Source organism: Aquarana catesbeiana, linkage group LG04, assembly GCF_042186555.1.
Source record: "Aquarana catesbeiana isolate 2022-GZ linkage group LG04, ASM4218655v1, whole genome shotgun sequence".
Classification (NCBI taxonomy): Eukaryota; Metazoa; Chordata; class Amphibia; order Anura; family Ranidae; genus Aquarana; species Aquarana catesbeiana.
This window is the reverse complement of record NC_133327.1, coordinates 335,290,855-335,317,508: the sequence shown is the minus strand read 5'-3', so window position 1 is coordinate 335,317,508 and position 26,654 is coordinate 335,290,855. Positions and strand designations below refer to the sequence as shown.

At 43.9% G+C, this 26,654-nt stretch overlaps 1 protein-coding gene across 1 annotated transcript; it reads right to left on the bottom strand.

Annotated features, from left to right (window-relative positions):
* Positions 1-26,239, bottom strand: PNRC1 (proline rich nuclear receptor coactivator 1). The gene is made up of 2 exons (XM_073626922.1): positions 25,902-26,239; positions 1-1,065 (listed from the first exon to the last, which is right to left on the bottom strand). Exons 1-2 carry the CDS (start codon positions 26,082-26,084, stop codon positions 625-627), a joined length of 624 nt encoding a protein of 207 aa, XP_073483023.1. The 5' UTR covers positions 26,085-26,239; the 3' UTR covers positions 1-624.
* Between the last annotated feature and the right edge of the window lie 415 nt (positions 26,240-26,654).

The window sequence follows — 26,654 nt, the reverse complement described above, 5'->3', positions numbered from 1 at the left end:
TTTTTGGGGAGGCCAAATTAGTTTATTTATTTTGACATTAGCCAATTCATTTATTTGGGGACATTTCTTTTTCTCTTGTGCTTTCATTTAAAAGTACAGACACCAAATGACATTTTTGTTGTTTTTACTGCATTCAAAAGACAGTGGACAGAAACATGAATTTGGATTTCATGCTGTAAACGTGGTTTTCACAATCAGTAGCAGAAACTGCTAAGATAGATATTGTAATATGTCAAAAAAATGATCTCTTTTCTGGGTTTGGAATGACATACTTTTCTTATAATTAATACAGGAGTTTTCAGAGAAGGGACTTTCAGGTTTAATTTCATAGCACATAAGCATTTTTACTTTACATAAAAAAAAAAAAAAAAACAAAAAAACAAACTAGCTTTAGTAAGGTCAAAATACATCCTTTTATACCAAAACTAAATTTACTTGTAGTATAAACAATGATATACACATATTACACTGTGTACACTATATACACAATCATACAAAATCGAATACTAGATACAGAAATGTAAAATGCAAGTCCCTTATGTTCTTGCAGAAGGAAAAAAGTGGCTTTCAAAATGCTGGGAAAATTTGTACAATTGGCAAGAGTACAGTAAGAGCATGGGATGATTACAACTGGGCTTTCAGCAGGGCTTTAAGGTGGTAAGTCATTAACTCCTTGCACTGATCGGAATGTTGAATGGTCATGTCCATCCAGTGACTTGGGGGCTTTGGAAGGACACTCGGGGATGGTGGGTCACTAAACTTTGCCCCTGCGTAATTGATTTCTTTTTCATCAATCGTGCAAATTTCTTTTGTTTTCTGGATGTTTTCAGCACTTGTTAAGGGTTTCTTCGGATTTCGAACTGTGCTGTTGGAAAGCTCAGAATCAGTCTGAAACCTTTCCATTTTTCGTGGGGAATTGGTCTTTGTATGCTGAGCATTACATTTGTTTTTTTGTTTGTGAAGATTCCATTGCTCACAACGATGAGCCGTTGGACTACAGGTTGTTGTATTGTTCTTTTCTGATTTTACAGTCTTCTTTTCTGGCTTTACTTTTGTCATTAGCCCCTATTAAAAATACATTCATTGATTAAAATGATCAAATATAAAATCATAGCTTTAGACAGTACTCATGGGTTAAAACGAAAAATTGTCTAACAGTTCTTCAACACAAGCACATTTCCCCAGCCCCCCCCCCCCTTTAAAAACACTGAAGTTCAGAAAATGCCTGCTGATCCTGCCAGAAACACAACCGGCTACTAACTTACTGTAATAAGCTAGCACTCTTCTGGTACAATAACTTTTATTGAAATAAGGAGAACATCTTGACAAACGTTCACCCGCGCAGGGGTGCAGTTCAGTGAGCAAAACCAACCATATAAAACTTGTTGTGTTAGTGGTCTACTGGGAGAGTCAGCAGGTTTAACTGACAATTGCGCTGTTGTACGATGTACCCAAACAAAATTGATGTTCTTTTTTCCCCACAAACAGAGCTTTCTTTTGGTGGTATTTGATCACCTCTGCGGTTTTTATTCATTATACTAAATATCCAAATTTTTTTTTTTTTTTTTTTTTCAGTTTAGGCCAATATGTATTCTTCTACTTTTTTTTTCTAAAAATATCTCAATAAAGCGTATATTGATTGGTTTGCGCAAAAGAAAGAATCTACAAAATAGGGGATAGATTTATGGCATTTTAATTATTTTTTTTACTAGTAATGGCGGTGATCAGCGATTTTTATTGTGACTGCAACATTGCGGTTGACAGACAGAGCGGACACTTTTTTGGGACCAGTGACATTTATACAGTGATCAGAGATAAAAATAGCCATTGATTACTGTATAAATGCCATTGGAAAGAAGAAAAAAAAAAAAAAAAAAAAAAAAAAAAAAAAAAAAAAAAAAAAAAAAAAAAAGGTATAATTCACCTAGAAACACTTAAGGTGAAAACCTTAATGCATTCAGGTGAATCCTTTAATGCATTCAGGTGAAAAACCTTCTGTGATGCATTAGCATCCCCCCCTTTACTTACCTGAACCCAGTCTTTCCAGTGACGGGGATGAGCACACCAGCTCCAGCCGGTGTCTAGGTCCCGATTGGATAGATTGATAGCAGTGCAGCCAATGGCTCCTGCGGCTGTCAATCAAATCCAATGACGTGGGAGTCGGAGGGGCAGGACCGAGTCTTGCTGTCTGTCAATGGACGCAGCAGCAGGACAAGGGAGCGTGCCCGCACGAGTGCCCCGAAGGAGAGCGGCTCTCCTTCGGGGCACTCGAGAAGAGGAGGAGCCAGGAGTGCCGCTGAGGGACCCCAGAAGGAGGAGGATTGGGGCCACTCTGCAAAACCAACTGCACAGAGGAGGGTACGTATGACATGTTTGTTTTGTTTTTTAAATGAACCTTTACATATCCTTAAAAGCAGTATTATACTAAAAAGCAAACATTTAAAAGAAGTTTTTTTTTTCCTCAATCCTACTTACTTATGTCAAAGCAGCACCTGTCCTCTGCCGCCACGTTCACATTGGGCCGATTTGGCATGCGATTTAACATATCAAAATCACATGCCAAATCAGAGCCTATTGCCCAGCAATGGTAAAAAGGTGCGACGCCGCACTGATCCCCAAAAGTAGTTTCTGCACTACTTTTGGTGACTTCGGGGCAATTTCAATAGACATCTGTGCATGAACCCGCACAGATGTCTGTCAAATCTGAAGTCAGACTGAAATGCCAGTTTGAAATTGTGCAAGTTCAGCTGAACTAGCATGATTTGAAACCCGCCCTCAGTGTGAACGTGGGCTAAGACTGCAAACAGAGCGATCAAACACAGCTGATCGCTCAGTTCTCCGTGAGTAGAGAGCTGAGGCTTGTCAGTCACCAGCTCTCTGCTCTGACCCCCTCCGCACTCACTGGAGCACTGTGGCAGGAGTGGCTGAGCCAGGTGCCAACTCAGGCTTCTGGGTGCTGGCACTGTCACCTGAAAATGGGTCACTGGAGTGCAGAACAAACTGCATTCCTGTCATCCACAGGAGAAGTACAACCAAACGAGCTTTGGCTGTACTTCATTATAATGCAGTTTACCAATTCTTAGATGTGATGGCTGCATTGATGTCCTTTTTAGGTTGCTGTCAGATTACAAGGTCCTGCATCTACCCAGTTTGCGTTCGTTTTACTAACATATGCCAAAGTTGCATAACTGGCTTCAGGCACCAAGATTTGTTTTAAGATTTTTTTTTTTGATGATTTCCCCATACAAACACACGAAGAGGACTACTAGAGGAGACCAGACTCTGGTGTATCCTTACCACTGCCTCTGTTAAGCCTGGTACACACAAACTAAAGAGCTCCAGGGGAGCCTCTGTACTATGGATCTAATGTTAGTACAGCAATCTCCCCTGCTGAGCTATTGTGCTCTGACAGGGGTACGGCCCCCCATCAGAACACGCCAGTTAGTGCTCTCAGCCATTGGCTGAAAGCGCTGAGCAGATGCCAGTCGGTGGCTGAATGTCAGCAGGTTCAATATGCTGCCGATGCGGCCCGTGTGTATGGCCTTTTAGTCAAATCCAGCTCTTAGGATATTGACCTACTAAGAATCGGCAAAGCTGGCTTATCCATGGTCTATAACTGGAAACCTGTATAGAGAAAAATTCATAGCATATTGAGAATGAGATCAATGGAACCTAACTACATGGCTGTTTCTAGTTTCCCCCCCAATTTGAGTCCTTGACCCAGAACAAGCTTGCCACCTGTGCAGTCAGAACTCTCATTGCCAGTTCACACTTGTGTGCCGCGAATTCGCATCCAAAAATCACACCCCATTATTCAAAACCACTGGGGGTGTGTAGGTTAAGTTAACCACTTCCCTACCCGGCCATAGTAATATGATCTGTGTTCCCAGTACAGAGGAACACCGATCGGTCTCCTCCCCTTGTGCATCCCCTCCCCTTACAGTTAGAATCACTCCCCTAGGAAACATTTAACCCCTCGTCTCCCCCTAGTGGTTAACCCCTTCCCTGCCTGTCACATTTATACAGTAATCAATGCAATTTTATAGCATTGATCGCTGTATAAATGGTCCCAAAAACTGTGTCAAAAGTGTCCGATGTGTCCGCCATAATGTCATAGTCACGAAAAAAAAAAAATATAATATAATTTGCGATCGCCGCTATTACTAGTAAAAAAAAAAATAAATCTTTTTTTTTTTAAAAAATGCCATAAATCTATCCCGTATTTTGTAGACGCTATAACTTTTGTGCAAACCAATCAATATACGCTTGTTGCGATTTTTTTTTACCAAAAATATGTAGAAGAATACGTATCGGCCGAAACTGAGGAAAAAATGTGTTAAAAAAAAAAAAAAAATTGGGATATTTATTATAGCAACAAGTAAAAAAATAGGGGCTCGCAAAATGCAGTGCGATTGGCAGAAATCAGATTCTGGTGCAGGCAAAAAAAGGGTCCTGCAAGATTTTGGTGCAGATTCAGTGCAATTTGAGCCACACAGAATGATGGCTCAAATCGCACTGATGAAGAATTGCATGTAATTTGTACACGAATGTGTGATTTCTGTTCAAAATCCCATGCAGCTCCTGCACTATACAGTGCAAACCAGCACTTAATATGCTGATGAAAAATCTTCAATACTGCAAAACAGCCAGGCAGCTAATATTTTAAAGTCAACCTAGCCATGCATATCAGGCACATCAACACAGTGTATAAAATGTTAGACAGATAGATCTCTCTATAATCACATACTAAATATCTACACACACGGCCAAAAATATTGACACCCCTGCATTTGTCACATAACACCACTTCACAGAGAAAATTGTTGCAATTATAAATGTTTAGGCATTCTCATGCTTTTCTTTGTATTCCTGTGACAAAAAAAAAAAAAAAAAAAAAAAAAAGGTGGCACCATCTTCCCTATATAATTCCTGCCATTTGCACACCTAGGGGTTGGTATTCCCCTAGTAGTGCTTATGGAACCTTGTACTACTACTGTTAATGGTATGTTTGGCTGCCTGTGCTTATTCAGCTAAGTTTCATGGAGCATTTAGGGATTGAATGGCGCTCTTACTTTTTGTTTTATTGACACTTTATATTCTGGTGAGGCGAGTGTATATTGACGGGGGGACTCTTGTAGTCCGGATCCTTACTGTCTCCATTGTGCAGGTAATTATATTCATATGCCAACTATTTGCTGCCATCCTAGCCCATATAGGATTTCTTTATACCACCATTCTCAGTATAATATTACACAGATCCCTGCTGATGAATAGGCACTTGTGCCTTCCCCGGTCGGACTCCTGGACACCACCTCCTCCAACTGGTGCCTTCCACACCAGCCCTTTTTGGGGGGCATTTCTGTGATATTGATTTACGCGAGTTTTCTCAGTATGATGAGAGATAGACATATATACACACACACACACACACACACACACACATACATACATACACACACATTTTTGTATTTTTTTTTTTTTTTTTTGAGATCTGTTCCTGTAACACTATAGAAATGACACTTTGCTACAATGTAAAGTAGTGAGTGTACAGCTTGTATAACAGATTAAATTTGCTGTCCCCTCAAAATAACTCAACACACAGCCATTAATGTATAAACCGCTGGCAACAAAAGTGAGTACATCCTTAACCACTTGCCGACCGCCTAACGCATATATACGGCGGCAGAATGGCACGGGCAGGCAGAATCACGTACCCGTACGTGATCTGCCTCCCGCGGGTGGGGGGTCTGATCGGACCCCCCTCCCCCCCCCCCCCCCCCCGATGCCATAGGCGGTCGGCTCTCGTTCGCGGGCGATGAGAGGTGAGGGGGAGGCCATCCATTGTTGGCCACCCCCTCCCGATCGCTCCTGGCGAATGAAAACGCTTCCTTTCCCTCTGTAATGTAAACAGAGGAGAGAAGACATCCAAGTAAGTGCACCAACACTACACTTACAGTAGAACACGCAGGCACACTTTTCACCCCCCAGTCACCCCCCGATCACCCCCCTGTACCCAGTCACTCTGACACCAATAGCAGTTTTTTTTTTTTTTTGGCGCATTGGTGTCAGTTACAAGTGTTAGGGCAGTTAGGTTAGCCCCCTTTAGGTCTAGGGTACCCCCCTAACCCCCCCCTAATAAAAGTTAACCCCTTGATTACCCCCCCGTCGCCAGTGTCGCTAAGCGATCGTTTTTCTGATCGCTGTATTAGTGACACAGGTGATGCTAGTTAGGGAGGTAAGTATATAGGTTCGCTGTCAGTGTTTTATAGCGACAGGGACCCCCATATACTACCTGCTAAAGGTTTTAACCCCTTGATTGCCCCCTAGTTAACCCTTTCACCAGCGATCACCGTATAAGTGTTACGGGTGACGCTGGTTAGCTAGTTTGTTTTTTGTAGTTTATTATAGTTTATTACACAGTTTATTATAGTTTTAGGGCACCCGCCGTTTATTACCTTATAAAGGTTTAACCCCCTAATTGCCCGGCGGTGATATAAGTTACGTTTTTAGGATCTGATAAGGTCTGCGTCGCCCCAGGCAGCGTCAGGTTAGCGCCAGTACCGCTAAAACCCACGCACGCAGCATACACCTCCCTTAGTGCTATAGTATCTGAACGGATCGATATCTGATCCGATCAGATCTATACTCCCCAGCAGTTTAGGGTTCCCTGAAACAGTGTTAGCGGGATCAGCCCAGATACCTGCTAGCACCTGCGCTTTGCACCTCGGCCCAGCCCTGCCCAGCCCACCCAAGTGCAGTATCGATCGATAACTGACACTTACAAAACACTAAGCACACGTAACTGCAGCGTTCGCAGAGTCAGGCCTGATCCCTGCGATCGCTAACAGTTTTTTGGTAGCGTTTTGAATCAGTCGCTAACAGTCAGGAGCTTTTTTGCCTGTGAGTCTCACTAGTGTACCCCTAAATTTAGAGGCCAAAATGGCAAAATCGAAGGTACACTAGTGAAGAGGCCTACACGTTTCTGAGTATGACAGATAGTGAAGAGGAAGTCACTAATCTGTCAAGTTCAGGCTCAGAATACGAACCTGTAGAGGACAGCGGCTCCATGACAGATAGCTCTGACGACGGAGTTGTGGTCCCTGCTAGGGTCAGGCGTACCAGACCCCAATCTTCTTCTGTCCTTGAAGTGCAAGAACCGCAGGGCTCTCGTATGGAGCAGAGAAGTACTAGTGCCGCTACTCCTTCTGGTGAACTGGCAAGCACCAGTGGCCTACTACATCCTGGTCATACATCCAGCACTGCAGTATCACGTGGTGACGTGGCGAGTCCCATAAGTGCAGTTCAAGCTGGCGAGGTGGCAAGCACAAGTAGTGTCCCGCTGCCACCAAGAAGAAGACGAACACAGGCCCGTCGTGCCCATAGTGCCCTTCCTGCTGCATTTGCCAATCCGAATTGGGAACCCACCACTTCTGCAGCACCCGTACTTCCCCCTTTCACTGGCCAACCCGGAATTCAGGTGGAAACAGTTGACTTTACGCCACTGGATTTTTATTCGCTGTTTTTCACTGAAGATCTCTATAGATCTATTGTGGACCAAAGCAATTTGTACACTGGTCAACACATCGCCACTATTCCCCAGTCCTCCCTTGCCAGAGATTGGAGACCAATTACGGTCTCCGAATTTAAGATCTTTCTGGGCCTTTCCCTCCTCATGGGCATAACCAAAAAGAGTGAGTTGCGGTCATATTGGTCCACTGACCCAATTCACCATATGCCCGTGTTCTCTGCCTCCATGACCAGGGCACGATACGAGCAGATTTTGCGGTTCATGCACTTCAACGACAATGAACTCTGTCGTCCTCGTGGAGACCCTGCATACGATCGGCTCTACAAAATTCGGCCCCTCGTAAACCACTTCAACCAACGTTTTGCAGACTTGTTTACTCCCCATCAAGTTGTCTGCGTTGATGAGTCCCTGATTAAGTTTTCTGGCCGCTTGTCATTCAAACAGTACCTTCCCAGCAAGCGTGCCAGATACGGGGTCAAGATGTATAAGCTCTGTGACAGGGCCACAGGCTATACATGTAGATTTATGGTTTACGAGGGCAAAGATAGTCACGTAGAGCCGATAAACTGCCCTGACTACATAGGAAGCGCTGGCAAGATAGTGTGGGACTTGGTGTCACCCTTATTCGGAAAGGGGTACCACTTGTACGTGGACAATTATACGAGCGTGCCACTTTTTAGTCACTTGTTTGATCATCAGATTGGAGCATGTGGCACCGTGCGACCTAATCGCCGGGGCTTTCCCCAGCGGCTTGTAGAGTCCCGTCTTCGGCTGGGGGAGAGAGCCTGCTTGCAGTATAATAAATTTGCTCGCTATGAAGTGGAGGGACAATAAGAATGTTTTCGTTCTTACCTCCCTTCATGCAGACACGACGACCCAAATTACTACGGCGACTGGTGTTGTGGAGAAACCCCTCTGTGTCCACGAATACAACCTTAATATGGGAGGGGTGGACCTCAACGACCAGTTGTTGGCGCCGTACCTAGTTGCCCGTAAGGCCAGACGCTGGTACAAAAAAGTGTCTGTTTATTTATTTCAATTGGCTTTGCTGAATGCTCATGTGCTATACAGAGCTTCAGGACGGACTGGATCCTTCCTTAAATTCCAGGAAGAGATCGTCAGAGCCCTTCTGTTTCCAGATGGTGCTCCACCTCACCTTCCCAATCCAAATGCAGTAAGCCGGCTGCATGGGAGGCATTTTCCTTATGTCCTCCAGAGTACCCCTACCCAACGAGCCCCCCCAAAAAAGATGTCGTGTCTGCAGCAAGCGCGGATTTAGGCGTGACACCCGGTATTGTTGTCCCTCCTGTCCTGACAATCCTGGTCTATGCATTGGTGAATGTTTTGAACGCTACCATACACTAGTGGAGTATTAGCGCAGGGTTCAGCGCGGCACAGACTAGGCACACTAACACAGGGTCTCCCAAGATGCCATTGCATTTTGAGAGACCCAAACCTGTTACAGTTAAAAGTTAAAGTTACTAAAAAATAAATAAATAAAAAAAAAAAAATAAATAAATAAAAATACAAAAAAAATATAAAATATAAAAAACAAAAAAATAGTTGTCGTTTTATTGTTCTCTCTCTCTATTCTCTCTATTGTTCTGCTCTTTTTTATTGTATTCTATACTGCAATGTTTTATTGTTATGTTTTTATCATGTTTGCTTTATAGGTATACAATTTTTTTATACTTTGTTTTTTTATTGTTAACCACTTTTTTGTTTTCAGGTACGCCATTCAGCTGCAGAGCGGATTTATTTATCTTGACAGCAACAGCGTTTGGTCCCACGATATATAAAGCCGTGACTCCAGCGCTGTCGGAGGTGATTTCACCACCAGTTACATACTTCAGCATATATGCCGAAGCGTGGGGGCAGCAGTGGGTGGAGGAGCAATTTGCTCCTGCCTTTTGCGGGAGGATGCCCCCATGCTTCGGCATATATAAAATGGTGCATGTATGCCCATCATTAGAAGTGGGCGGATGAAGGGAGGTATTCTAATGGTGGGCATACCCACCGATCAATATCTTTTTTTCGTTCAGCCCACAGGCTGCATGAAAAAAAAGTTTACAATACAAGGACCAGCAACGTACTGGTATGTTGCTGGACTTTGAGTGGTTATACCAGAATGATGCCTGCAGGTTTAGGTATCATCTTGGTATCATTCTTTTCAGCCAGCGGTCGGCTTTCATGTAAAAGCAATCCTAGCGGCTAATTAGCCTCTAGACTGCTTTTACAAGCAGTGGGAGGGATCCCCCCCCCCCCCCACCGTCTTCCATGTTTTTCTCTGGCTCTCCTGGCCCAACAAGGAACCTGAGAATGCAGCCAGTGATTCGGCCAGCTGACCATAGAGCTGATCAGAGACCAGAATGGCTCCAATCATCTCTATGGCGTAAGAAACCGGAAGCTACGAGCATTTCATGACTTGGATTTCGCCAGATGTAAACAGCGCCATTGGGAAATTGGGAAAGCATTTTATCACACCGATCTTGGTGTGGTCAGATGCTTTGAGGGCAGAGGAGAGATCTAGGGTCTACTAGACCCCAATTTTTTCAAAAAAAAGAGTAAAAAAATAAAAATGAAAGGATCGATTTAAAAATAAGATAAAAAAAAAAAAAAAAAAAAAAAAAAAAAGCACCCCTGTCCCCCCCCTGCTCTCGCGCAAATGCGAACGCAAGCGTCGGTCTGGCGTCAAATGTAAACAGCAATTGCCCCATGCATGTGAGGTATCACCGCGAAGGTCAGATCGAGGGCAGTAATTTTAGCAGTAGACCTCCTCTGTAAATCTAAAGTGGTAACTTGTAAAGGCTTTTAAAAATGTATTTAGTTTGTCGCCACTGCACGTTTCTGCGCAATTTTAAAGCATGTCATGTTTGGTATCCATGTACTCGGCCTAAGATCATCTTTTTTATTTCATCAAACATTTGGGCAATATAGTGTGTTTTAGTGCATTAAAATTTTAAAAAGTGTGTTTTTTCCCCAAAAAATGCGTTTGAAAAATCGCTGCGCAAATACTGTGTGAAAAAAAATGAAACACCCACCATTTTAATCTGTAGGGCATTTGCTTTAAAAAAATATACAATGTTTGGGGGTTCAAAGTAATTTTCTTGCAAAAAAAATAATTTTTTCATGTAAACAAAAAGTGTCAGAAAGGGCTTTGTCTTCAAGTGGTTAGAAGAGTGGGTGATGTGTGACATAAGCTTCTAAATGTTGTGCATAAAATGCCAGGACAATTCAAACCCCCCCCCCCAAATGACCCCATTTTGGAAAGTAGACACCCCAAGCTATTTGCTGAGAGGCATGTCGAGTCCATGGAATATTTTATATTGTGACACAAGTTGCGGGAAAAAGACAATTTTTTTTTTTTTTTTTTTTTTTGCACAAAGTTGTCACTAAATGATATATTGCTCAAACATGCCATGGGAATATGTGAAATTACACCCCAAAATGCATTCTGTTGCTTCTCCTGAGTACGGGGATACCACATGTGTGAGACTTTTTGGGAGCCTAGCCGCGTACGGGACCCCGAAAACCAAGCACCGCCTTCAGGCTTTCTAAGGGCGTAAATTTTTGATTTCACTCTTCACTGCCTATCACAGTTTCGGAGGCCATGGAATGCCCAGGTGGCACAACCCCCCCCCCCCCAAATGACCCCATTTTGGAAAATAGACACCCCAAGCTATTTGCTGAGAGGTATAGTGAGTATTTTGCAGACCTCACTTTGTCACAAACTTTTGAAAATTGAAAAAAGAAAAAAAAAAAAAAAAGTACTAGTTACTTACCGGTAACTGTCTTTTTGGGAAATCTTCCAGGACGGCACACCTGAGAGATGAGAGGCTCCTCCCCACAGGAAACACAATCAATCAACAGCTGTTTTAAGTCCACACCCTTCCCCCTGATCCTCAGTTTGTAGAGAAGTAACTCCTGAACCTGGTTCACAAGGGAAATCATTCCTCATAGGCACTCACCTTCTAGTGTTCTAAAATTTTCCCTCCTCCAACGGGTGGGAAGTAGGCCTGCCGTCCTGGAAGATTTCCCAGAAAGACAGTTACCGGTAAGTAACTAGTACTTTTCTCAAGTCATCTTCCAGGACGGCACACCTGAGAGGATAATCAAGTACCTCAGGCCTACCTTAGGGTGGGACCACTGCAAGACTCTTGGCGAACCTCGGTTCTGCAGTAAGCTTTACCTTTACTCTATATGCTTGATGAAGGTATCTTAGCTGGATCATGCGGCTGACCTGCCGGTCTACTCCACCGGTGTCCCTGCCTTCTCTGTTTCGGATGCAGGATCTAGGTGGAGTGGGCTCTTAAAGACGGAATCAGAAAACATGTTAAACTTGTAGGTTATCAATGTTGCCTGTCACACATCTACCAACAATGGCCTATAGGTGCTGTTTAGAACCACTAAAAAGATTAATCGGAGACCTGTGTTGTAAGACAAGGACACTACATTGATCCATAAGGGGGCCTGTCTTAACACAACCCTGTCCAGGGAAATAAAACTGCCAAAAAAGGGGGGCCCCTGACAGACAACCCCTTTTTGTTAATTTTTAGCTTTACGTCAGCAAAGACTGAAGGGAAACCTACTTAAGGGAAATAGATTAACAAAAACGTAATCCCTGGGTTTAAGGCATGCCCAATCTATAGTTTTACTTACGCCTGAGAGCCTACTCAGGAGTTTAACATCTATAGCAGGAGAAGAACACTCATATTGCTACATCTAGTTTTGCTAGAAGGGCAAAATGAAGGCCATGCACCGAGCTGTAACCTATTTGGTCGGGTATACATGTTTATACTTCATCTTCAGGCCATAAAACTCCTCTGAACCGAACTTCCTAAGTTCTTATTAAACAGGGCGATTCATTATCGCCTTCCTCCAGTGACCCATAACTCTACTGGGCTTCAACCCTAGGAAATGGCTCTGGCATCCCTGAATGTAAGGGGTCGAGGCTTTCTGACATGTGACATCTGCACCAGAACTCCTGGCCCTTTCACGGAAGAGAAGGCTGAAATACAAAAAGGTGATACATGTATTATTAATATCACAAATAAAAAAAAAATCATAGATTGTGGACATAGCACAATAGATTTAGACAGAAAGGACACAAGCATAGACATCAATGTTGTGTATCTGAGTGTGACTAGCTAAACCAAAATATCAAATATGGGAAGAGACCCAAATCTGAACCTCACAGTCTGGTTTTCTGATGTGCGGCCAATATGTAAGCATTAAGACACAAACACACCTTAAATGCTGCGCATTTCTGAAGTGCAGCTAGCTAGGTCATAACTGGTAAATACAGAAAGGACGGGAACCCCCTTTTACAGTGGTGTTTTACTGATGTACAGCAAAACAAGGCTATAAAGAGAAGACCGAAAGACCCAAACTTCTATGTTGCGTATTTATGACGAACCACCAAGTACAGTTATAAGACAATCCTTCCTGTTATGCAGTTCTGTAGTGCAGTTACATAGAACCAACAGAGAAAGAACACAAGCAACCTACAGCATTGTGTTTTTCTGAAGTGCCATAAGGTAAGGCAATATGAAACAGAAAGCACCAACAAGCTTCAATGTTGAGTACTTCTGCTGTGCAGCAACATAAAAACAAACAACAGACAGCCTTTACAGCTGCGATCTTTCTGGTCTACTGCAAAATAAGGCAATAACTCCACAATGAGTATTCCTGCAGCATTGCAAAACCTGAACCAGAAGGGACAGATAAGCTTAGGGTTCCCACACCCGTGTGACCCAACCTGCCACTTGGGACTGCAAGACGCATGAGAAGTCATACTATGGCTTCCAAAAAGGGTATCATTCGTGACTGTGCGACTCCAGGTCGCAGCGTATCCAGCAGTCCCTGCTTACGGAACCACAGACCTCAAGATTACACAGGTCGCAGGAAAAGCAGTTTTCGGGTCGAACAAACAAGGGGTTCCCATGCTGTGGCTCCCTGGAGGAGTGCAGCCAACAACCCCCTACTGTGTATACCTAAGAAACAGCAAGGAAGATCAATGAAAAACACCACTTACTGCTGTGCCTTTCTGATATACGGACGATAAGTCAGTAAATATAGGACATACAGGGCACAAACAATGTTCAATCTTTGTGTATGTCTGATGTGTAGCATATACCAATACTGAGCAGAGATGTCATTACCCTCAATGTGTCCCCCTGCTGAGCAGCAAAAACAAATCAGAAAAAGACAAACAACCTTCACTGTTGTGTCCTTTCTGATATGCAGCCAATAAGGCAGTAAACCTTCAATTTTGTATGTGTCTGATGTGCAACAACAATCTTGAATAGAGATAGCACATCCATATTCAAGTGATTTGGCATGTGACTCAACTTGTCAAATCGCATGCCTAAAATTGGCAGCCATTGCCGTTAATAGCACTGTCTGAATCAACCCGGGCCACTTTGTGGTGCTGCACTGATTACCAATGGCAGTATGTGTACTACCCCTGGCACAGGTTCAGTTTTGTATTTTCCAACAAAATCAGGACCATCCGTCATCACTGCTGCCTTTCTGATAAGCAACCAATAAGGCAGTAATACAGGACCCACAGACAGACCTCAATCTTGTATATGTCTGATGTGCAATAATATAACAGTTCTGAATAGAGATAGCACATCCATATTGAAGTGATTTGGCATGCAACTCAACATGTCAAAGTCGCATGCCTAAAATTGGCAGCCATTGCTGTTAATAGAGCTGTCTGAATCAGCACGTCACTTTGTGGTGCTGCACCGATTACAAATGGCAGTATGTGTACTACCCATGGCACAGGCTCAATCTGTATTTTCCAACAAAATCAGGACCATCCATCTTCACTGCTACCTTTCTGATAAGCAGCCAATAAGGCAGTAATACAGGACCCACAGACAAACTTCAATCGTGTATATCTCTAATGTGCAACAATCTAACAATTCTGAATAGAGATAGCATATCCATATTGAAGCGATTTGGCATGCGACTCATGTCAAATCGCATGCCTAAAATCGGCAGCTATTGCCGTTAATAGCACTGTCTGAATCAGCACGACGCCACCTTGTGGTGCTGTACCGATTACCAAGGCCAGTATATGTACTACCCCTGCCATCAATCTTTCCTGCTGCCTTTCTGATAAGCAACCAATAAGGCAGTAATACAGGACACAAAAACCCCACAGACAGACCCCAATCTTGTGTAGGTCTGATGTGCAGCAATATAACAATTATGAGCAGAAATGTCATCACCAGACTCAATGATGTGCGTTTCTGGCGTGCGGCACAAAACCAGAAAGTACAGACCACCTTCCCTGTTGTATTTTCTGATCTGTAGCCAAACAAAGCAGTACCTTTAGGATATAAAGGACACCCAACAAGCTTCAGCAGAGAGGTCACAAATCTCAATGTGTACTTTAGTTGTGCCAAACACCCCAGCAAGGACAAACCTTCACTACTGAGGTCTACTGGTGAGCAGCCAAGAAGGAGTCATGGTGTATCCCTTTATGAAATAACCAAACAGGAGCAAATTATTTCATAGGCATAGCCTGGGCTGTAGATACTAATCCTTCACCACAAGTGAAGGAACCAATCCTAAAATGGTTGGACACCTTACTATACTAGCTGTTGTCCTACCTTACCTCCGTAGATTGAGCAAACGCTAGCCAGCTCATACACGGGTGGGGCTGATCAGTAACTAAAGTCTCAATGAGCCCAGCCCTAGAGACCAATATAAGACCTCTAAAAAGGGTGGTTACCAATTTAGCCTGGAGGTAAATAGCCACCTGCAGCCCTTAAAGAAGCAATCATATAGCCATCTAGCTCTTGCATATGTTTGCACAGAAAACCCTTAATCAAAGGATATAGGAAAAACGATTTATGGTAAATCGCTTTTAGATCTGTCACTGAGTGGACTGTAGCCCAAACCAACAAAAAGGTTTTTCTTACCCCCTGCATTAAAATATAACCACAATGTAAGAGTGGAGTGGGAGGTTGGAGCTTATGAAAAGTTACCCATAGCAAGCAACCCCCAAAAGGAGGATCTGTCACAAGGGAACCCCTACTGTGCCACACAGAAGCTTGGTCCCTGCCACATTGTTGAAAGTTAGGTCAGCTTTTAAGCATCTTGGAGCAACTTTAAGCAGATTCCTAGCAGCTGGGCTAATAGGGCCAGATAACCTAGTGCACCTGCTGAGCAAGGGAGCTTACTCCTGAATCCTTCAACCACTGCACCATTAATAACTTGTTCAGTGGTATACCTGGCCAGTAAGGAACTCTTTGTTCTACCAGGTCACCCTCTTTGCTGTATTCACCCCTACTAATGTACCACAACCGGGTATGTAGGGAGAGGCTGGCAACCTACTGTTGTGATAACAGTGTCTCTGCTATAAGAGGAAGCTGTGGCTGGTGGTTTTTAGCAGTAGCTTCTGGGCTATTTTGTTATGGAGACCCCAGGTCCTGCACTGCATTACTCAGTAAATACAGGTGGAAGGGGAAAAAAATGCCTTACCTACCTCTTTCCCATCTGAGGTGGTTTAGGCACACTCGCTCCTCTGCACCACTTGTCCACCATACAGCATCTCTGATGTAGGAGGGAGCTGTGGCTGGTGTCTTTAGCAAAAGCTTCTGGGCTATTTGAATCCAGACCCCAGGGGAGATTATCTCAAATGCCCAGAAACCATCTGGCTGGGATTGGGGATTTTTGACTCACCGTTGTCGTCTTCCCCTTTTTCCACAGCCACCGGGCTTGCTTTTCCATCCTTATGGTCCACATGCAAGGAGGATAGCCGCCAAAGTGCCCCCCCCCCCCACAACTGCTGTCCCTTTAGGGAGCTGCAAGGTTAGGCTGTGTCCTGCTCTGTCCAGTCAGTATATACACATGGGGGGGGGGCAATGCCGTACGTTCCTCATTCCCATGAGGTGGTTTAGGCAGACATTCACCATAGTAAACTGGTGCCTCCTCGAAAGGAGGATGTGGGCGCCTGCTCCTGCTGACTCTCAGCCTTCCCTTCTGGGTAAGAACGCGGGTCGTTCAGGCGGTGCCCTCCCCAGCAGCCCACGCAAGCTACCAGGGACCCAGGAGTCAGGGGATACAATCCCCCTGGAAAGAACCGACGGCCAGCACCCCCGTCTGAAAGGACTTCCGGACAGGTAAGGAGGGGGGGGGGGGGGAGACAGGATAAAGGCCCCTGAAGTTCTGGGGACACCACTGTACCCAGGGGCCTTCAGCTCTCAGGGGGGCTTTCCCAGTTTCTGCTGCCCCCCCCTGAGGAAAGGATAGGTGAACCCCCCGGGAAGGATAAATATATCCCGCCAGACCCAGAGGCTTCCCAGGCATTTGGTCCGGCTCCCAGGGGGAGACCACCAGCCCCAGGCTTCGGTCATTTGGAAAAAAACAAACAGTTTCGCCGTGTAGGGAGAAACACAATCAAAAACTGAGGATCAGGTGGAAGGGTGTGGACTTAAAACAGCTGTTGATTGATTGTGTTTCCTGTGGGGAGGAGCCTCTCATCTCTCAGGTGTGCCGTCCTGGAAGATGACTTGAGAAAAAATGTTTTTCTTGTCTTTCTTCATTTTCCAAAACAAATGAGAGCTGCAAAATACTCACCATGCCTCTCAGCAAATAGCTTGGGGTGTCTACTTTCCAAAATGGGGTCATTTTGGGGGGTTTTGTGCTATCTTGGCATTTTATGGCCTTCAAAACTGTGATGGGTAGTGAGGAGTGAAATCAAAAATTAACGCTCTTAGAAATCCTGAAGGCGGCGATTGGATTTTGGGGCCCCGTATGAAGCTAGGCACCCAAAAAGTGCCACTCATGTGGTATCCCCGTACTCAGGAGAAGCAGCAGAATGTATTTTGGGGTGTAATTCCATATATGCCCATGGCATGTTTGAGCAATATATCATTTAGTGACAACTTTGTGCAAAAAAAAAAAAAAAGTCACATTCCCGCAACTTGTGTCAAAAAATACAATATTCCATGGACTCAACATGCCTCTCAGCAAATAGCTTTTGGTGTCTACTTTCCAAAATGGGGTCATTTGGGGGGGGTTTTGTGCCATCTTGGCATTTTATGGCCTTCAAAACTGTGATAGGTAGTGAGGAGTGAAATCAAAAATTTATGCCCTTTGAAATCCTGAAGGCGGTGCTTGGTTTTCGGGGCCCCGTACGCGGCTAGGCTCCCAAAAAGTCCCACACATGTGGTATCCCCGTACTCAGGAGAAGCAGCTAAATGTATTTTGGGGTGCAATTCCACATATGCGCATGGCCTGTGTGAGCAATCATTTAGTGACAACTTTTTGTAATTTTTTTTTTTTGTCATTATTCAATCACTTGGGACAAAAAAAAAAAATAAATATTCAATGGGTTCAGCATGCCTCTCAGCAATTTCCTTGGGGTGTCTACTTTCCAAAATGGGGTCATTTGGGGGGGGGGGTTTTGTACTGCCCTGCCATTTTAGCACCTCATGAAATGACATAGGCAATCATAAAATAAAAGCTGTGTAAATTCCAGAAAATGTACCCTAGTTTGTAGACGCTATAACTTTTGCGCAAACCAATAAATATACGCTTGACATTTTTTTTTACCAAAGACATGTGGCCGAATACATTTTGGCCTAAATGTATGACTAAAATTGAGTTTATTGGATTTTTTTTATAACAAAAAGTAGAAAATATCATTTTTTTTCAAAATTTTCGGTCTTTTTCCGTTTATAGCGCAAAAAATAAAAAATGGCAGAGGTGATCAAATACCATCAAAAGAAAGCTCTATTTGTGGGAAGAAAAGGACGCAAATTTCGTTTGGGTACAGCATTGCATGACCGCGCAATTAGCAGTTAAAGCGACGCAGTGCCGAATTGTAAAAAGTGCTCTGGTCAGGAGGGGGGGGGGGGGGGGGGGTAAAACCTTCCGGGGCTGAAGTGGTTAAGTGCAAATGACCAAATTGGGCCCAATTAGCCATTTTCCCTCCACAAGGTGTCATGTAACTCAAGTGTTACAAGGTCTCGGGTGTGAATGGGTTGCAGGTGTGTTATGTTTGGTGTTATCGCTCTCATTCTGGTCACTGGAAGTTCAACATGGCATCTCATGGCAAATAACTGAAGATCTGGAAAAAAAAAAAAAAAAAAAAAAAAAAAAAAAAAGAAGAAGGATTGTTGCTCTACATAAAGATGGCCTAGGATATAAGAAGATTGCCAAGACCCTGAAACTAAGCTGAAGCACGGTGGCCAAGACCATACAGCAGTTTAACAGGACAGGTTCCACTCAGAACAGGCCTCATCACAGTTGCCCAAAGAAGTTGTATGCATGTGCTCACCGTCATAATCAGAGGTTGTCTTTGGGAAATAGACGTATGAGTGCTGCCAGCCAGTAGTGTATTTAGGTTTTGTGCTGCCCTAGGCCTGACTAAACTCGTGTATCCCCTAATTTAAATATGCCCCACCCCTTCCTGTCAAGGCCACACCCCTTGTTGTTTAAGACCTGCCCTGAAATTTTTGAGTGGGGACACTAGTTCTGAGGGCCAGGGGGGGGGGCAATGGATTCCCTTAATTTGCATAGATTTCCTCTCACTTCCTGTTTGGCTATGGGGCAGGAAGTGAAGAGAAATCTCTGCAATGGGACAGGAATGGTAAAAAATAAACTAGACTTACTCTATCCAAAATGAAAAAAAAAGTGTTGCCTATAGTTCTACTTTAAGCAAAAATTTCAGATAATTTTATGGAGAGGACTAAGAAGATTTAACCATGCCAATGGTGCAAATGGTGGTGGGAGTGTAATGTTCTGGGGCTGCATATGTGCTGCCGGCACTGGGGAGCTACAGTTCACTGAGGGAAACATGAACGCCAACATGTATTGTGACATACTGAAGCAGAGCATGGTCACCTCCCTTTGGAGACTGGGCCGCAGGGCAGTATTCCAACATGATAAGGACCCCAAACACACCTCCAAGATGACCACTACCTTGCTAAAGAAGCTGAGGGTAAAGTTGATGGACTGGCCAAGCATGTCTCCAAACCTAAACCCTATTGAGGGTGGAAGAGCACAAGGTCTCCAACATCCACCAGCTCCATGATGTCGTTGTGGAGGAGTGGAAGAGGACTCCAGTGGCAACCTGTGAAGCTCTGGTTGACGCCATGCCCAAGAGGGTTAAGGCAGTGGTGGAAAATAATGGTGGCCACACAAAATTTTGACACTTTGGGCCCAATTTGGACATTTTTTCTTAGGGGTGTACTCACATTTGTTGCCAGCGGTTTAGACATTAATGGCTGTGTTGAGTTATTTTTAGGGGACAGCAAATTTACACCGTTATGCAAGCTGTACACTTACTACTTTACATTGTAGCAAAGTGTCATTTCTTAACTACCGTTCACACAGGGGCAACACGACTTGCAGGTCGTCTAACCGAGACGACCTGCACACGACTTCAGCGGCGACTTGCAAAACGACTTCTGTATAGAAGTCAATGCAAGTCGCCCCCCCAAAAAAATAGTACAGGAACCTTTTTCTAAGTCGGAGCAACTTGCGTCGCTCCTATTAGAACGGTTCCGTAGTACAGAACAGGATGCGACTTGTCAGGCGGCTAAGTCGCCTGACAAGTCGCCCCTGTGTGAACCGGGGCTCAGTGTTATCACATCAAAAGATATAATAAAATATTTACAAAAATGTGAGGGTGTACTCACTTTTGTGAGATACTGTATATATATATATATATATATATATATATATATATATATATATATATATATATATATATATATATATATATATATATATATATATATTTATTATACACACACACACTATAAATTTTTTTTCCTTCCTTAGCAGCCATATCCAATGGCACCCCATGAACCTCTGAAAAAGCCGATAGCGTAAAACACATTGGGTAGTCACACCCCTCTTTGATACATGTGCATGTGTTCTTTAGATCACATCATTTTTGGTGTCCCTGCACAGTGTTCTATAGTGCATTGACAACTAATAGAGACCATTCTATATTGATATTTCTGTATAGCGTCAATGTATTCACAGCACCTTCACTTTTCCACATTTTGTTATGTTACACCCTTACTCCAAATTCCTGTCTTGGCTGCGTGCTTAAAGTCATTGTCCTGTTGGAAGATGAACACCTGCTCCAGAGCGCCCTGGAGCAGGTTTTCATCAAGGATGTCTCTGTACATTGCTGCATTCATCTTTCCCTTGATCCCGACGCTGAAAAACCATCCCCACAGCATGATGGCGCCACCACCACCATGCTTCACTGTAGGGCTGGTATTGGCCAGGTGATGAACAGTGCCTGGTTTCCTCCAGACAAGATGCTTGCCATTCAGGCCAAAGAGTTCAATCTTTGTTTCATCAGACCAGGGAATTTTGTTTTTCATGGTCTGAGAGGCCTTCAGGTGCCTTTTGGCAAACTCCAGGTGGGCTGTCATGTGCCTTTTTTTTTTTTTTTTTTTTAACAGAGGAGTGGCTTCTGTCTGGCCACTCTACCATACAGTCCTGATTGGTGGAGTGCTGCAGAGATGGTTGTTCTTCTGGAAGGTTCTCCTCTCTCCACAGAGAAAACGCTGGAGCTCTGTCAATGTGACCATAGGGTTCTTGGTCACCTCCCTGACTAAGGCCCTTCTCCCTGATCACTCAATTTGGGTGGGCAGTCCATTCTAGAAAAAGTCTTGGGGGTTCCAAACTTCTTCAATTTACAGATGATGGAGGCCACTGTGCTCATTGGGACCATCAATGCTGCAAAAAATTTTCTGTACAATCCTGTCTCGGAGGTCTACAGACAATTCCTTGGACTTCATGGCTTGGTTTGTGCTCTGACATGCCCTGTTACCTGTGGAACCTTATATAGACAGGTGTGCGCCTTTCCAAATCACGTCCAATCAACTAAAAATTTACCAAAAGTGGACTCCAATCAACTTGTAGAAACATCTCAAGGATGATCTGTGGAAACAGGATGCACCTGAACTCAATTTTCAGTGTCATAGCAAATGCTTTGAAAACTTATATACATTTTTTTTTCTTTTAACTTTTAATAAAATTTGCAAAGATTTCAAACAAACTTCTTTCACATTGTCATTATGGGGTATTGTTTGTAGAATTTTGAGGAAAACAATGAATTTAATCTATTTTGGAAGACGGCTGTAACATAACAAAATGTAGAAAAACTGAAGCGCTGTGAATACTTTCCAGATGCACTGTACTTGCAATATATGGGGGGGCTGCATCTCTGGGGTACTGTTAAAGTTGTGGGTTTAAGGGGGTTGTACCCAAACATGACTGATGATGTAATAAAATGATTTATTTTATTCATGTGTTTGTAAGAAGGACTCGACACCTAAAAATCTAATTTCTGTTTGTGCTTGGTTTTCTATTTACTTTTGGTGTTGAATAATACAACTGAACCTATTATTGATCCATTTTGAATGTGGCATGGTTGTTGGTACGAGACGGGCTGGTCAGAGTATTTCAAAACCTGCTGATCTACTGAGATTTTCACGCACAACCATCTCTAGGGTTTACAGAGAATGGTCCGAAAAAAGAGAAAATATCCAGTGTAGCTGCTGACTTTTCATAAACAGAAAAACGGCTGGAACTTCACTTTACGGCAGTTCCGAAGGCAAAAGGGGGCCCAACCCAGTACTAGCAAGGTGTACCTAATAAAGTGGCTGACGAGTGCATATCAGAGGCACAATCTGATTATGATCAGAATTTCAGTGCGATTATATAGTGCTGTTCAGATACTTAGATGCAGTTTTGCATATTCTATGGGGCCAAAATCATGCTGGAATTACACCAAAGTACTACAGGAACCTTTTTCAAAACCACACGGTGCTGAGTTGCACTGATTTCAATGGGGACCACTGAACACAATGTGATCTCCATTGTCATGCAATTCTGTGTGACTCAAGTCGCATTTGGAAATGCACTAGTGTGAATGGAGCCTTAGCCATAATGTACTAGTATGCACAGTGTATTAGCACATTTGGCCCCCGTTCACACTGGTGCAACTTGTCATGCGATTTGACAGTTCCAAATCACATGACAAGTCACAACCCATTTTCAGCAATGGAACAGTTCATGTTGCAGCCATTATAAAAACAGTTCCTGCACTACTCTGATGATTTAATTGTGACTTGCATAGGCTTCTGTTGAAGTCGAAAATCAAATCATCAGTGCAAATTTAAAATTGCGCAATTTCAAAGCTGGTGTGAACTGGGACTATGGCACACTTACCTAGCAAGCGATCCCCTCCAGCTTTACAAGTGCTCCTGTCAGTCATGGGTGCCGCCATCTTCTGCTGGTCTTCGTTCCAGGTTCCAAATCTTCAGCCATGTTTTCACAATGGCATCACTCACACGCATGGGAGTTACATCATGGCACAGAGCATTGCTCTAAGGCCTCAGTCACACAGACCAATAACATGCATGCCCTGTGCAGGTCCATGTTTTGCTGACACAGGGATACATACACTATTAAAAGTATTGGGTCGCCTGCCTTTACACACACACAAACTTTAATGGCATCCCAGTCTTAGTCCGTTGGGTTCAATATTGAGTTGGCCCACCCTTTACAGCTATAACAGCTTCAAATCTTCTGGGAAGGCTGTCCACAAGGTTTAGGAGTCTGTCTATGGGAATGTTTGACCATTCTTCCAGAAGCGCATTTGTGAGGTCAGGCACTGTTACTGGACGAGAAGGTCTGGCTCAAGTCTCCGCTCTAATTCATCCCAGAGGTGTTCTATCTGGTTGAGGTCAGGACTCTGTGCAGGCCAGTCAAGTTCCTCCACCCCAAACTCACTCATTCATGTCTTTATGGATCTTGCTTTGTGCACTGGTCCAAATCATTTGGTGGAGGGGGGATTATGATGTGGGGTTGTTTTTCAGGGGTTGGGCTTGGCTCCTCAATTCCAGTGAAGGGAACTCTTAAGGTGTCAGCATACCAAGACATTTTGGACAATTTCATGCTCCCAACTTTGTGGGAACAGTTTGGGGATGGCCCCTTCCTATTTCAACTTGACTGTGCACCAGTGTACAAAGCAAGGTCCATAAAGACATGGATGAGTTAGTTTGGGGTGGAGGAACCTGCAGAGTCCTGACCTCAACCCAACAGGCTATGGTTGGTATGAATTAGAGTGGAGACTGTGAGCCAGGCCTTCTCGTCCAACATCAGTGCCTGACCTTACAAATGTGCTTCTGGAAGAATGATCAAACATTCCCATGGACACACTCCTAAACCTTGTGGACGGCCTTTCCAGAAGAGTTGAAGCTGTTATAGCTGTAAAGGGTGGGCCAACTCAATATTGAACCCTACGGACTAAGACTGGGGTGCCATTAAAGTTCATGTGCGTGTAAAAGCAGGCGTTCCAATAGTTTTAACAATATAGTGTAGGTGTAGATGTCTAATGGGACACTGCTGCTGCTCCCAACATGAAATCTATGCGGGTGTGTGTCCCTGAACTTACCCTGGGTGTGTTTGGAGCCTTGCACCCACACCGATTTCATATCGGGAGCAGTGGCTGTGTCCCAATATATGTCTATGAAATGCGCGCAACACCTGCATTTCAACATGCCAGCAAAACATGGACCTGCACAGGGCACGCATGTAATCGCCCCATTGAATGAGACCTTAACTGCGGCATGTTGGTTCTCCTGTGCGAATCGGCATCGTTCTACGTCGGGCGCGTACGCGGTGTTCTGTGGGTGCGCACATGTGCCCATTCGCTAGCGGGGGAGCCAATCAGCAGGTGGCCGGCAGCCACGATGTCTGCCGGTGACCCGAGATTACTCCACAGAGGCAGAACAGGGATCTGCCAGTGTAAACAAACAGAGCCCCGTTCTATCAGGGAAGTAGAGAGAGATCTGCTGTTCCTAGTGATCAGGAACAGCGATCTCTCTACTCCCTGTCAGTCCCCTCCCCCCACAGTTAAAAAAGCACCTCCTTAGGGAACATTTAACCCTTTGATCACCACTCGTGTTAACCCCTTCTCTGCCAGTGTCATTTACACAGTAATCAGTGCATTTTTATAGCACTGATCACTGTATAAATGTAAATGGTTGCAAAAAAGTGTCAAAAGTGTCCAATCTGGCCACTGCAATGTCGCAGTCCCGCTAAAATTTGCTGATCACCACCATTACTAGAAAAAAAAAAAAAAAAAGATTTATATATATATATATATATATATATATATATATATATATATATATATATATATATATATATATATATATATATATATATATATATATATATATATATATACACATATACATACATACACACACATACACATAGTGCTTTACAACGTAGAGGGGGGATATAATATGCGATATCTTTTGCGCAAACTAATCAATATAGGCTAATTGGGATTTTTTTTTTTTTTTTTTTTTTACCAAAAATATGTAGAATACATATTGGCCTAAACTGAGGAAGAAATTTGTTTTTTACATTTTTTTGGATATTTATTATAGCAAAAAAGTAAAACATTTTTTTTTTCTTCAAAATTGTCGCTTTTTTTTTTTTTTGTTTTGTTTATAACCCAAAAAATAAAAGCCACAGAGATGATCAAATACCACCAAAAGAAAGCTCTATTTGTGGGGAAAAAAAAAAAAAGAAGAGGGACATCAATTTTGTTTGGGTACATCAGATGACCACGCAATTGTCAGTTAAAGCAACGCAGTGCCATATCGCAAAAAGTGGCCTGGTTATTAAAAGGATATGTAAAGGTTCGTTTTTTTTTTTTTTTTTTTTTTTATTAAACAAACGGTCATACTTACCTCCTCTGTGCTGTTGGTTTTGTACAGAGGGGCTCCAATCCTCCTCTTCTGGGGTCCCCAAGCGGCGCTCCTGGCTCCTCTCCACATCGAGTGCCCCCCCCCCACCGAGAAGCACTTTCACTAGGGGCACTCATGCAGGCGCGCTCCCATGTCCTGCATACATTCACGCAGACAACAGGACTCGCACCCCCCCCCCCCCCTCTCATTGGATTTGATTGACAGCAGCAGGAGCCAATGGCTGCGCTGCTATCAATCTATCCAATCAGGACCTGAGACACCGGCTGGAGCTGGTGTGCTCATCCCCCTCGCTGGAAAGATTGGGTTCAGGTAAGTAAAAGGGGGGCTGTTGCATCACAGGAGGTTTTTCCCCTTAATGCATTAAGGGGAAAAACCTCAAGGTTGGAAATCTTCGGGTCCCATTTGCTGAGCTGCACATGCACAGTTTGGTTTACCTAAGCACTGACAGGCAAGGGAGGGGCTTGTCACACAACAGACCAATAGAGTCCCTGCTGTCATACAAAATCCCAGCCATCATTGGTTTTAGGTTTAACCCTTGCAGTGCAGGGAGGGTGCATAGAGTAAGCAGTGAGCAGGGACATGAGGAGCCTCACCTCTCTCCGGAGCTGCCTGTACTGAGCCGCTCTGGCAGGCTGGGGCTCCTCGGGGCCCCCACTGGCGGCATTCTCCGCTGACCTCTTCTGATGATACAGACGGGTAGGGAAAGCAGTAGCTCGGACTTTATTCTTCCTTCCTCTCCTCCGGGCTCTGCACACACCCTCCCCGGGCTCTGACATGATGAGCCCGCTCCCCCTGACCACAAACAATACCGTCCAACTCCCCCAATGTACCACCGCGGCCAGGAGAGCAGCCAATCGTCAGCTCCGAAGATGGACGCCTCACAGGCTCCGCCCACTGCCTCTGTTATGTCTCTGCACACCAGCCGCGCGCTCCCGATCATCGCCCGCCGTGCGCGCTCACGCTCAGGATCTCTTCCTTTGTTCTCTTTTTTTATTATTATTACAAATATAGATCATTGTATCATTTTATTTACTGTGGGCAATGTGTGTGTTCTGCCTGTGTACAAGTATGAGCATTGTGCTGAGAAATGGGTTATTTCTTTTTATAGCAAAGTAGAACTATAGGGAAAACTCTTTTTTTTCATTTTGGTTGGAGGGTGTTGGTTGGGGTACACGCTATAAGGAAATCGGGGCGATTGATCGTTTCACAGCAAGAAGGAAATAATGTATGAAAATTCTCGTTTTGTTGTTTATTGTCTCTGATCATGCGCGGTCTTTCGTTTCTGATTTTTCTCTTACGAAAATTGTACAAAAATGACACATTAACTTTCGCTCGCCGTGCAGACA

Excerpts from the sequence above, each read along its gene's own strand:
- PNRC1 (XM_073626922.1), bottom strand. The coding sequence starts at position 26,084 with ATGTCAGAGCCCGGGGAGGGTGTGTGCAGAGCCCGGAGGAGAGGAAGG. Across the intron at positions 1,066-25,901 it reads ACAGGCAGCTCCGGAGAGAG|GGGCTAATGACAAAAGTAAA; the intron begins GTGAGGCTCCTC and ends TATTTTTAATAG.